Below are 13,155 nucleotides of genomic sequence, written 5' to 3' on the forward strand. Positions count from 1 at the left end.
AGAAATAAGCATCTGCTGCAGACAGCGGCCATGAAGACTGACAACCTCAAAGCCCTCTGCCGCAACTCTAGGCTCCCCAAGGCTGATCTCATGGTCATCTGGGTTTCCACTTACCCTCTCCTTCATAGCTCTCAATAAATAAGGAGTTCGGTCAGAGACACGGCCTCTTACGAGTTGGGCGAGAGGGAACAGGTCCTCCAGAGATGCATTGTCCAATAAGACAACCCTAAGTCAAGTGTGGCTGTTTAAATATAAATTAACTAAAAACGAGAGGGGCCTGGGTGCCTCAGTCATCCGACTTCAGCTCAGGTCATGATCTCACAGTTCATGAGTTGGAGCCCTGCATCGGGCTTTGCGCTGACAGCTTGGAGCCTGGAGCCTGCTTCAGATTCTGTGTCTCCTTCTCTCTCTCTGCCCCTCCCCTGCTCGCACTCTGTCTCTTAGAACTGAATAAATGTTAAAAAAAAAATTTTTTTTTAATTAACTAAAAGCGAAAAAATTTAATGAAACATCCTGTTGGTCACATTTCAGGGGCCCAAGAGCCACATGTGGCTATGGCTAGGGTACCGGCCAGCACAGCTTCTGTGCAGAACACTGCTGTGGCCACACCAAGTCCTACTGCTCCGGTCCATAGAGCCGGGTGAGAGACAGGCACCACTGGGGAAGCTGCAAGCTGACAGCCAAAGCTTGCTCCTGAGCTCATGAGCAGCCGGAGAAGCTGGCCAGCCACACCACGAGACTCCCTGTCACGGGACGGAACGAGACAGTCCAATCCAGGGTAAATGCTCAGGAAAGCCGACAGCCAAGGGCAAGTGTTTGTGCCAAGTTGATGACCTTTAGGAGCCTCCACCTGACTGCTGAGAGAGACATGAGAGAAGGACGAAACGGCCTCACACTGCCCTGCTGGATAGCACCGTAGAGAGATGCCACAGAGTTTCCTCTACACAGCTTTGAACTGTTCACCTACTCACCCAGCTTGGAACTTCTGCATGAGCACCAAGAAATGAGGCTCAAGTACAATATAGAAATACGGGTGGCTGCCCTCCCAGCTAGAAGCCTGGGCTCCTGCAGAACTTGGCCACCAAAGCACCCAACAGCACTTTCAGACCTCACCCCTACTGCCATCACAGCCAAATGCTCGCTGTCAAACCCTCTGGAGCCTCCCTGACTGTCCCCACTCTTCCCCCCAACTGTTCCCCCCTCTGAGCTGCTCCCCTGGAATACTCCTTTCCAGCTACCTCAATATTCACTTCCCAGTCCCATCCTCCACACCTTGGCCCAAATTCCACTGTGCCTTCTCATGAAGCGTCCCCAGACCCAGCCTGGCTTTCCCAGGAAATGACCCCCAGCAATACAGTCTAATAGCTTATGTTTTCTTCCCACCTATCAGCCTGGGCTGGCTGACCCACAGGCAGTCCTGCACCCTTGCATGGAATCCTCTTCTTGCAGGCGTTCTTGCATGCTGGAATCCAGAAGTCACTTATGCTCCTTAACCGTGGGCACCCTAGCATCTCTGAACCTCTTGACTGGCCCCCCCCCCCACCAATCAGCGGGCTAGCAAGGAAGTACTTTATAAGACTGCCAGCTGCACAACTATAGCTGAACTCTACGGCTGAATAACATGCGGAAACCTTACAACCCTGATCTTGTCTCCGTTTGTCACAATGTCAGGATTGGCTCTCCCCCATACTGTCACCAAACCAAGTTTATAGTCTGCTGCAGGGAGGGGAGGAAGCTAACACCATGAAGGGACATCAACCCCATGCAGGAAATCTTGATGCCTCCAGCAAAACCACGTGCCTACAGGTATCAGTGAGAGACCTGCCACCAAGTTGTAGGGGACCAGCAAGGAGCCATTCCCTTGGGGCAGACAGGTACTCTCCATCAGCAGGGGCAGGCTGAGAAAGTCAGTTCTCGTCTTCACCTCAGACAACTGAGCTGCAAATGGGGAGCCACTTCCACTCTGCAGGAGGGGACCCCCTGCTCCCCGTCTGCCCACAGCAGGACAGCCTTACTTCCTTCCCAGACTCCCCACTCAGATGTCTCACAAGAAACGACTGTGGGCTGGAAAATTAACTCAAACTGGAGACCCTTGACTGTCTTTCTCTCAGGCATTGACCCTAAGAGAAATATCACTTAAGAACTGTAGATTAGGGGCGCCTGGGTGGCTCATTCGGCTGAGCATCCGACTTCGGCTTAGGTCATGATCTCACGGTTTGTGGGTTCAAGCCCCGCATCAGGCTCTGTGCTGACAGCTGGGAGCCTGGAGCCTGTTTCGGATTCTGTGTCTCCCTCTCTCTCTGCCCCTCACCTGCTCATGCTCTGTCTCTCTCTCTCTCTCTCTCTCTCTGTCAAAAATAAATAGACATTAAAAAAAAAAAAACTATAGATTAAATCTGACACTAAAAGCACTCTTACAAAAATAAATAAAACTTAAAAACTTGTGCATCAAAGGACACTACCAAGGGAATGAAAAGACAACCCAAAGAATGGGGAAAAAATACCTGGAAATCTCGTATTTAATAACGGTTTAATACCCAGAATATATAAAGAATTCAACTACAGCTCGATAACAGAAAAGCAACCCAACTGAAAAATAGGCAAAGGATATGAAGAGATATTTCTCCTAAGAACATATACACATGGGAAATAAGCACATGATTAAATGTTCAACGGCACTTACCATCAGGGAAATGCAAATCAAAACCACAATGAGATGCCACTTCACACCTACTAGGGTAACTATCATTTGTTGTTTTTTTTTTTTTAGAGAGAGACACCCATGCAAGTGGGGGAGAGGGGCAGAGGAAAGAGAGAGAATCCCAAGCAGGCTCCACACTCAGCACAGAGCCCAACGCAGGGCTCGATCTCACGACCCTGGGATTACGACTTGAGCTGAAATCAAGAGTCGGACACTCAACCGGGCTACCGGGCGCCCCTACAATTTTTTTTTTAAGGGAAAATAAGTGTCGGCAGGATGTAAGGAAATTGGAATCCTCAGGCACTGCTGGTGGTAGCGGAAAATGGTACAGCCACCATGGCAAACAGTTCGGTGGTTCCTCTAAAAGTTAAACATAGAATTACTATATGACCCAGCAATTCCACTCCGTAAGTATATGTCCAAAAGAACTGAAAATGGGGACTCCAATAACACTTATAAACCAGTAAGTCCACCAACACGCCAATGCCGGCATTAGTCACAAAATCCGATAGGCATTCATCAGCAGACGAATGAATAAACATCCATTGCATGTGATACATCCACACAGTGGAATATTATGCAGCCTTAAAAAGGAATGGAATTCTCTTACATGCTAGAACATGGAAGAACCTTGAAAACTCATGCTTATGCTAAGAGAAACAAGCCAAACACAAAAGGACAAAGGTTCCACTTGTATGAGGTACTTAGACTGGGCAAATTCATCAGCTTTGAGGTTGCAAGGGGCTTAGGAGAGGGGAAGGGGGAAGAGTTACTACTGTTCTATGGGTGTCACATTTCTGTTTGGTGTGATAAAAAAAAGTTTTGGAATCAGTGGTGGTGGTGGTACAACACTGTGAATATACTAATATCACTGAAAAATGTTTAAATGGCAAGTTTTAGGTTATATGTATTTTACCATTAAGAGAGAGAGAGAGAGAACTGTGGCGAATAAGGCTATACCCATCCTCACCAGCGGAAAGGAGGGCCAGAAATCAGGATCCAGAGGGGATTAAGACCTGTGTATAAGGGCAGCCTGGACTTGGGACCTGTGCTCTTTTTCCAGTGTTGTGGTTTTTTGTTTTTGTTTTAAGCATGTAACTCACAAAACCAAGAGGTATCAGGAAGTATACAATGAAGTTTTTCAAGCCACCCCTACCTTGCATCTGGGCAACCAGTCCAAGTCAGTGCATAACAAGAGTCACCACATGTTCTTGTGGCCTCTCCTAACCTTAACGCTCACTTGGGATACCTCCTAGCTACGTGACCTTGGCAAACTACCTCACATTTATCAGCCTCAGTGCTTCCACCTATAAATTAACCCTCTTCCTTTCTTCTCAGGGTGGTCATCCAGACCTAGATAAGATAAAGCAGGCAACAGGCACCGTTACCATGTTAAAGTTGAAAACACTGCTGTCTTTAGTAAAGGAAATTAAACCATTAGGAGCTACAGAGAAAAACAGGCACACTATGTACTCTCCATCTCCCTTCTTTCCTTTTCTCCGTAGCACCTTCTCTGTCCAACACTACATGTTGCCTGACCATCTGTCTCTCCAGCTAAACACAAGCTTCTTGGAGCAAAGACTTCTATCTGCTTTGTTCACTGCTGTACCTCCAGGGTCTAAATTACTGGTGCGCAGTAGGCACTCGGTGCACGTCTGTTGAAGGAATGGATTACAAGCTCCAATAGCCCATTCTGAACCAAGCCAAACCACATCTCATCACCTGGCACTGATCCACCATTGACACCACAGCCCGCAAACTAAAGAGTCAACAAAATATTCTAACTCCCCGTTTGCAAGAAAAGGACTAGAGAGGGTAGAAAAATCAGGAGCTCCTGGATAGGAAAGATGCACCAGGAAAGGAAAAGGCTTCCCAATGGAGTCAAGAATGTAGCTTCACAATAACTCTTCCTTAAAAAGAATGGAAGGAAACTCCAAAAGCCAGTGAACTCTCAATTCCAAGATAGAAGCCATGTGATTTCCGACTGCACATTTTTTAGAAATGAGTTCACCGCTAAGAACTTTCTGAGGCCAGAACTGTGAAGATTAAACCCAACTGAAGTAGCAATCCGTACACTAACAAATTGGATAATCTAGATGAAATGGACAAATTCCTAGAGATACACAATGTACCTAAACTGACTCATGAAAAAATTAAAAAATTGGAAAACATCTATATATCTATACATAGAAAAAAATCTGAATACATCTATATGTATCTAATAAGGAAACTGAATAAGTAATCAAAAACTTCCCAACAAAGAAAAGCCCTGAGCCAGATTGCTTTACTGGTGAATTCTACCAAACATTTAAAGAAATAACACCAATCCTTTTTCAAACTCTTCCAGAAAATTGAAGAGGAGGGAATACTTCCTAACTCATTCTAGGAGTTCAGCATTACCCTAATTCCAAAGCCAAAAACACTACAAGAAAAACTACAAACTCATATCCCTCATGAACACTGATGCAAAAATCCTCAACAAAATACAGCAAACTGAATCCAGCAATGATGAAGGACCAAGGGGAATTTACTTACTCCTGCGATGCAAAAATGGTTCAACATACAAAAACCAATTAATGCAATACAATAATAAGAATGAAGGAAAAAAACTGCATGATCATCTCAACTGATAAAGAAAAGCATTTGACAAAATTCAACTCTCCTTCATGATAAAAACACCCAACAAACTAGGAACAGAAGGAAACTTCCTCAACATGATAAAGGCCGTATTTGAAAAACCCACAGTGAATGTCACACTTGACGTTAAAAGACTGAAAGATTTTCCCCTTTGATAAGGAACAAAATAAGGATGACTGCTTTCACAACTTCTAGCCAACATAACACTTAAAGTTCTAGCCAGGGCAATCAGGCAAGAAATAGAAATAAAAGCCATCCAAACTGGAATAGAAGCAAAACCATCTCTGTTCACATACGATAGATTTTTTATATGCAGAAAAGTCTAGAGTCCACGAAAAAAGAGCTGTTAAAATAGCAAACAAATTCAGCAAAGTTCCAGGATGTTGATTTTGTAAATCAACAGACAAATGTCAGTTGCATTTCTACATACACTGGCAATGTACAATCTGAACAGGAAATTAAGAAAACAATCCCATTTATAATAGCACCAAAAAGAATAAAATACTTAGGAATAAATTTAACCAAAGAGCTAAAGACTTGTACAATGAACACTAAAGGACACTGCTGAAAAAAATTAAAGACTTAAAATGGAAAGACATCCCATGCTCATGGATTGGAAGACTTAGTATCGCTAGGATGGCAACGCTTCCCAAAATCATCGACAGATTCAGTGCAATCCCTATCAAAATCTCAACGGTGTTTTTTGCACAAACTGAAAAAATCCATTCTAAAATTCACACGGAATCTCAAGGGATCCCAAAAGCCAAAACAATCCTGGAAGAGAACTAAGTCAGAGGACACACACTTCCTGATTTCAAAACTTACTACAAGCTATAGTAATCAAAACAGTGTGGTACTGGCAAAATGACAGACGTATAAACCAATAAAATAGAACAGAGAGACCCTAAATAAGGTTATTCAACAAGGGTGCCAAGGCCACTCAACAGGGAAAGGACAGTCTTTTCAACAAATGATACTGAGAAAGCTGGATATTCACGTGCAAAAGACCGTTATTAGACACTGCATAATACTATACATAAAAATTAACTTGGAATGGATCAAAGACCTAAATGTAAGAGCTCCTACTATAAAACTCTTAAAAGAAAATAATGGGGGGAAAGCTTTAGGATTTTGGATTTGACAATGGTTCGTTTGGTATGAAAAGCAGGATCAACAAAAGAAAATTGGACTTTATCAAAATCAAAAACTCTGTGCATCAAAGGACACTACTGGGAAAGTGAAAAGACAATTTTGGAAATGGGAGAAAATATTTGTGAATCCCAGATCTGATAAAGGGTTAATATGCAGAATATACTAAGAACTTGTACAATTCAACCACAAAAACCAATTAAAAAATGGGCAAAGAACCTGAATAGACATTCTCCAAAAAAGATATACAAATGGCCACAGGCACATGAGAAGATGCCCAACATCACTCATCATTACAGAAATGCAAATCAAAACTACAATGTGATACCATTTCACGCCCATTAGGATGGCTACAATCAACAAAACACAACATAACAAGTGTTGATGAGGATGTGGAAAAATTGAAATCCATGTGCTGCTGGAAATGTAAACTGAGTGGCTGCTATGGAAAATATGGCAGGCAGTTCCTTAAAACATAATCCAAAATTTCCAATTCTGGGTACATACCAAAAGAACTGAAAAAACAGAAGCACAAACAGATTATTTGTACACTCATTGCCCACAATGGCCAAAAGTTAGAAGCAACCCCAAATGAATGGATAAACAAAATGTGGTATGTGTACAAAGTAATACTGAAGTTTAGATAGGAATGAAATTTCACACATGCTACAACACGGATAAACCTTAAAAACATTACGCTGAGTGAAATAAACTAGTCATAAAAAGTCAAATAGTATATGATTCTACTTATGTAAGATACCTGAAGTAGTCAAGTTCACAGAATGGTGGTTGTCAGCGGCTGGGGTGAGAAGGGAATGGGAAGTTATTGTTTAAAGGGTACAGAGTTTATATCTGGGATGTTTAAAAAGGTCTGGACATCATGGTAGAGTTACATACCGTTATGAGCATATTTCAAATAGTAAATTTTATGTTATGTGTATTCTACCACAATAAAAAATTTTTGAGAAAAAATAGCAATCAGGACATATTTTCAGCCCATTGAGAGAATTCCACTTTTTTTTTTAAGTTTATTTATTTATTTATTTAGACCATGAGCTGGGGAGGATCAGAGAGAGAGAGAGAGAGAGAGAGAGAGAGAGAGAATCCCAAGCAGGCCCTGTGCTGTCAGCGCAGAGCCCAACATGGGGCTTGATCCCAAAAATGGTGAGATCAAGATGTGAGCCAAAACCAAGAGTCGGTTGACTGAGCCACCCAGGCACCCGGAGAATCCTTCTTTAAAAGCCAGTGCTCCTGGGCACCTTTCCCATGGCAATGGGCCCTGAAGATGCTACGTTGTCCTTTGTATTCTGACCTCAAGTCCAGCCCCAATAATCTGGGCCCTAAATACAACCCAACAGCACAGGTTGGCTACCCACTGAGAGGCTGAGGCTTGAGCTTCCCTAGGTCAGGCAGTTTTTGAGCACAGCGATCTGACACGGCCGACAAGTTGCCAACAAAAGCAGAAGCCAATCTGGCTAGTTTTCACTCTCTATTACTTCCCCTTGTACTTTCCCTCAGGATACCAGACCGCCCTGTAGAAAGGAAACAGGGGCCAGATTGGCCAGTCTGATTCTTTAAAGTTGGAAAGTTGAGTCCCTGTTTTCCCCCATCCCTCGAAGGTCTAGATATTTACCATCCTTTGTACTTTGTAGAATTGAGAGAGGAGTTTTTGCTCATCCAAGGAGAGCAGAACTGACAACCTCCCCGCTCTGTGGTCTCTAGTGCTCTTTCATACAGATGATCCTGTCAGATCTCAAAATAACCCAGCAAGAATTAATATAGAGGGGTTGTTATCCTCCACTGCAGACATGAAGAAACGGGCTCAAGAAGCGGCTCCTGGGTGGCTCAGACAGTTAAGCATCCAACTCTTTGTTTCAGTTCAGGTCACAATCTCATGGTTTTGTGAGTTAGAGCCCCACATCCAGCTCCACGCTGATAGTGTGGAGCCTGAGATTCTCTCTCTCCCTCTCTCTCTCTGCCCCTCCCCCTCTCACTCTCTCTCAAAAATAAACAAACTTAAAAAAAATTAAAAAGAAACAGGATCAAGGAGATGAAGCCATTTGTCCCAAGTCCCACGACCCCAAGTGACAGGGACAGGGTTATGAACTTCGCACAGGTAATGAACTCCAGAGTTCTCCTTCCTCCTGATTACTCAGAAAGATCAAGAAAGTGGAAATGTAATCGGACTATTTTGGTGTCAAACAAAAGCAAAGAAGAGGCTTCCAAGTTTGGCCACTAATAGGACTAGGAGATCCATCCCCAGAGAAGTAGCCTGGGAAGTGTTCTCCCCTTTCCCTGAGGTGCACCATGACCAAGAAATTGGGGTTTTCTTTTTAGACTTTGTACTCAACGACTCCAGCTCAACGCCCACAGCACAGTCTAGTACTGCCGTGCCCAAGGCGCACTGGTGGGCAGGCGTCTGCCAAATTCAGTGAATTTCACCAGAGATGGAAGGCCGGCTGGGTCGTGGGGAAACGGATGATTCAGGGCGCTCATACGCGAAAAAAAAAATCACACCTAATCCAACGAGCATCTCCAACTTAGAAGTTGCCCAGGAGACCCACGCGGCAAACACCAGACAGTAGTGAAGACCATAGCGCGCTTACCACTGCCCGCCCCACCCCCGCGCATGCGCGACCACAGCATCAGCGCCAAGGGTCCCAGGCAGCTAGCACAGACTTGGTAGGCGGGCTACGACTCCTCGCGCATGCTCCACACGGGCGCGCATGCGCGTCTTTAGCAGCTGCCTTTTCTTCCTCTCCTGTCTCTCGTCCCTGTTCTGGATCCCAACGCTGACTACCTCATCCACGGCCCTCACTCCGCATTCCTCACCTTGCGCCCGGTTTTTTCCCGTAGGGCTTTCAGCCGTTCCTTTCGCCGCAACGCCTCTTCCTCTAGCCGGCCCACACCAGCCGCAGTAGCGGCCATGTTACCCGCCCGCCTCGTCCCGCAATGCGCAGGCCCAAGGAGTAGATGAACCTCTGGTGGCCAATCCAGGGACGGGAATGGGAGAACAGGAAGTCTTGAAAACCAATCAATACCGAGTTGCTATAGGAGGGCCCGCCCTATCTTTCCCCGCGACTTGCTTCGCCTGTTGGGGGAGGGCACGGCAAAGAGAAAGGTTTTAAGGCTCGATTCGTCCAATGCCAATCAGTGAGAAAGTAGCAAGTGGAATCAGACCTGAGTGAAGGAGGATAGAGCGCGTCGATCGCTTGGCTTTTGCCTAAGCATGCGCAAACCCCAGCGCGCTCCGTATCGGCCACTTGGAATGTGCTGACCCTCCGTATCCACTTGTCCTGGTTCTTCAAGGCCCGAATACCTTCAAAGAAGTCTTCCCTGACTCTCCACTCCCATCCTAGTTTAATAAGAGATCTGCCTCTTCCTTCCTCTGCTGCTATCAAGTGGCTCCTGATGCACTTGTTCATGCGCTTCTGTGTCTTCTCTCAGGACTCTCAGCTCCTGCGCAGTGGCCATTTCCTCGGCCTCAAGGATGATCCCCTCCCACCTCCAAGCACCCTGAAGCAGCAAAGTACTCAGGGTCAGACTACCCGACCTGGCCCAGTGGGCCCCAGGAACCTCCTGAGCTTAGTTCCTGAGAACTAAGCTGAGAGTTGGTTTGGCCTTGACTACAACAAGTGGCCAAGCGGTGCACTGCTCCCCAGCAGGAGCCGCCAGGGTCTTTCCTGCATTAACCAGAATGCCCTGACAACCAGGAGACCACTTAGGCTGAAGTCAAGACCGTTTTTTTGTTTTTTTTTTTTTAACGTTTATTCATTTTTGAGGGAGAATCTGAGGACAAGCAGGGGCGGGGCTGAGAGAGAGGGAGACACAGAATCCAAAGCAGGCTTCAGCCTCTGAGCTGCCAGCACAGAGCCTGATGCAGGGCTCAAACCCATGAACTGTAAGATCATGACCTGAGCCAAAGTTGGGCACTTAACCGACTGAGCCACACAGGTACCTCTGAAGTCAAGATCTTCTGATAGGATGTAAAAGGTCCCGAAAGCCACACAGAGGCCATGCCCCCACCCCCACCCCCCACCCCGCCAACACATACCACGACTTGTCTCAGCAAAGCTGTTTCCTGCTTGGGGCCTCCCTTCCCAGGCTGGTAGCAGGTGAATGCCCACTCCTCCCAGTTCCCCTCAAAGGCTCCTGTGCCACAAGACCTCTGTTCAGTCCCTCCAAAACAACCCTTGACCTCACTAGCCTTTTGGTGCCCTGTTCCCCTGCATCAGGAGGGGTGGCTTGACAGAACCTCATTCACAGGTAGTGAGTGCTCAGGAAATGTCAGCTCAGAGGTAGGATGGACAGAGCAGGAAAAAAAAGCCAGAGTGGAAGGGCTGCCTAAGAAGCCAGGAGGACAGAAAAGGATGGGAATGGAGACAGTCTGTCTTCTCTTGGCCACTCAAGGTCTAGGGGACTCCAGACTCCTAGAGTTCCTCTAGCTGATAGTACCTTTCTGAGCCTCACAAACTTCCCAACTCCAACACAGGGCCTGACCCCTGCCCAACACCCGGGGACCCCTCACCTCCAGAGCAGGCTGGTTTGGGGAGGAGAGAGGGGTCCAGTGGTGATGGTGGCAATGGCCCAGCAAAGAGTCAGTCAGGCCTCCATCCCTGTCCACGCTGTCCCTGGCTACCCAAGTGATTCTCATTTGGCTTATCTGGGTCTCAATTTCTCCATCTGTAAAACAGAGGCATGAGACATCCTCCTGTCTTTAACCTCTTGAGATGAAAGAAAACAAAAGATGTGACGCCAAGTACTGAGCCCTGGAGTGGAGGATGCCTCCACTGGAATATCTAGGAGGATCCTTTGAAGAGGGGATCCGTGAGGACTGCCTAAATCTTCCAGGGATCTGCCTGACAGGTGGAGGGCACTGCTTCTCCGGAGGTATTTTGGGAATGCCCTGCTGCTTGCGCTCTGATTTCCCCCATCCTGCTCCACAAACAGTAGAAGCAAAAACATTGCATATTTGGCCTCCCCCGTGAAAGTGCTTAGAACAGCACCAGGCACGTGGTAAACTCCACAAGTGTCATCGTGGCTGTTGTTACCATTATTTGTTGACGGAATCTGGCCATCTGAACGCATCCCGCAGTCCCGTCCCCCTCCCCCCCCTACCCCCACCCCCACCCCCCCGCCAGACCCTGTTCCTTGCACAAAAGGTGGCAATTCCAGCTAAGCGGGCTGCTCCGGGGGTGGATCTAGACTAAGGGCGAGTCTGGAAAACCTGACCCCAGCCCTCGTCAGGGAGACTCAGATTGGCCCTTTTCAAGGCACTGTTAGGGGATGGCTGCGGCTGCGACGGCGAGCTGGGCTGCGGGGCGCCCTCCGGGGCCGCCCTGACCTCAAGCTCCTCCTCCCTTCGGGCTCCCCGCCCTTTGCACGGTCCCGGGAGAGGCGGGGCGGCGGTAGCGGCAGCTAAGTGCAGGAAGCCGGGCGGCGGCCGGCCGCGAGGAGGAGGAGCGTGCAGACCTAGGTGGCTCGGCGCGGCGGGGGCCAGTACTACTTCCCCGAGTAGTACCGCGCCGCTCCGCCCCGGAGTGACGCCCTCCGCCCATGGGCCTGGCCGAGGGCAACCGGCGGGCGGCGCGGAGGCGGCGGCGGCGGCAGGTGGCGCGCAGCAGGGCCGGAGCCGGGCCGGGCCATGGCCGCCTCGGAGCGGCTGTACGAGCTGTGGCTGCTCTACTATGCTCAGGTGAGCCCGCCCCACGCCGTCCCGCTGTGCCCCCAGCTCCGCGCGCCCCGCGCCTGCTGCACCTGCGCCCCGCGTCCCGCGTCCCTGGGGCCGTGTAGATGAGCGCGCGCCGGGCGGACTTGGGCTCCGCACACACGTGTGCGCCGCCCCCGGCCCGCCGGTGCCTCCGGCACTTATACCTGGGGGGTGACCCTCGCGGGCGTGCACCTCAACAGAGCCTCGGGGTTGGGTACCGCGCGGCCTCGGTCGTGCCTGATGAGGAGAGGGACCCGGATACAGGCGGCTGGACACTTCCCCCCTTTTACAGATGGTGAAACTGAGGCCCGGAAAATAAACGAGAGACTGGGAGGGTTGGGAGAGGCAGGAAGCCTTAGTTTGCATTTGGGCTTGCCCCTCCTGTGGGCGAGGCCCCATTGGGTGGTCGTGGTCAATGGGTCGGAGTGGACTCTGGGTGCCTGCAGGCGAGGTGGAAAGGTAGGGTCCTGCTTTGATCTGATTGGAGTCAACTCAGACTGCCCCCCACCAGGGCACCAGCAGTGATGAGCTCCTCCCTGACCCTGACCGAGGAGGCCCCTACCTCCTGGGGGTCCAGCCAGAAGGAAAGATTTGCCTTGGATGCCGAAGGAGGGGGTAGGGGAGGTGAGCTAGGAGGGATGTTTGAAAGGGATGGAGGGAGGCCCTCCCCTCCTGAGTTCCCTGTCCTGTCTCAGAGACTACCTCAAGTGGCCTCTGAAGGTGAAGGGAGTGACTCTGACCCAGGTGTCCTGTCAGAGCTGAAAATCTGGTGTCCCCCAAACTCTGTGTCTCACACACATAGGCTCCCACTTTCCTTCTGCTTTCACAGCAGGGAGGGATTCCAGGGTAATGCCCCCCTCCTCTTCACCTAGCATCAGCCTCCCTCCCTACACCTGCCTGGCATCACGCTGCTGGCTCAGGTGTGCCCTGGGCACAATGGGCTATTGTGTGCCCCTGA

At 48.6% G+C, this 13,155-nt stretch overlaps 2 protein-coding genes across 5 annotated transcripts in view; one reads left to right on the forward strand and one right to left on the reverse strand.

Moving 5' to 3' along the window:
- The window catches only part of CCDC12 (coiled-coil domain containing 12), a 53,670-nt gene extending 44,199 nt beyond the window's left edge, over positions 1–9,471 (reverse strand). The window contains exon 1 of the mRNA XM_042929127.1: positions 9,320–9,471. Within this exon, the coding sequence (XP_042785061.1) occupies positions 9,320–9,415 (96 nt within the window). The 5' untranslated portion in view covers positions 9,416–9,471. The remainder of the gene's footprint in view (positions 1–9,319) is intronic.
- Positions 9,472–11,976: 2,505 nt separating this feature from the next.
- Positions 11,977–13,155, forward strand: part of NBEAL2 (neurobeachin like 2) — a 29,697-nt gene continuing 28,518 nt past the window's right edge. For 2 of the 4 annotated variants that reach the window (XM_042929132.1, XM_042929133.1), the window contains exon 1: positions 11,980–12,182. In XM_042929132.1, coding sequence (XP_042785066.1) covers positions 12,132–12,182 — 51 coding nt within the window. In that variant the 5' untranslated portion in view covers positions 11,980–12,131. Of the gene's footprint in view, positions 12,183–13,155 lie in introns of all 4 variants that reach the window. The other 2 variants (XM_042929135.1, XM_042929129.1) reach the window with 2 other exon arrangements.

The sequence above is a fragment of the Panthera leo genome, chromosome A2 (assembly GCF_018350215.1).
Source record: "Panthera leo isolate Ple1 chromosome A2, P.leo_Ple1_pat1.1, whole genome shotgun sequence".
Taxonomy (NCBI): Eukaryota; Metazoa; Chordata; class Mammalia; order Carnivora; family Felidae; genus Panthera; species Panthera leo.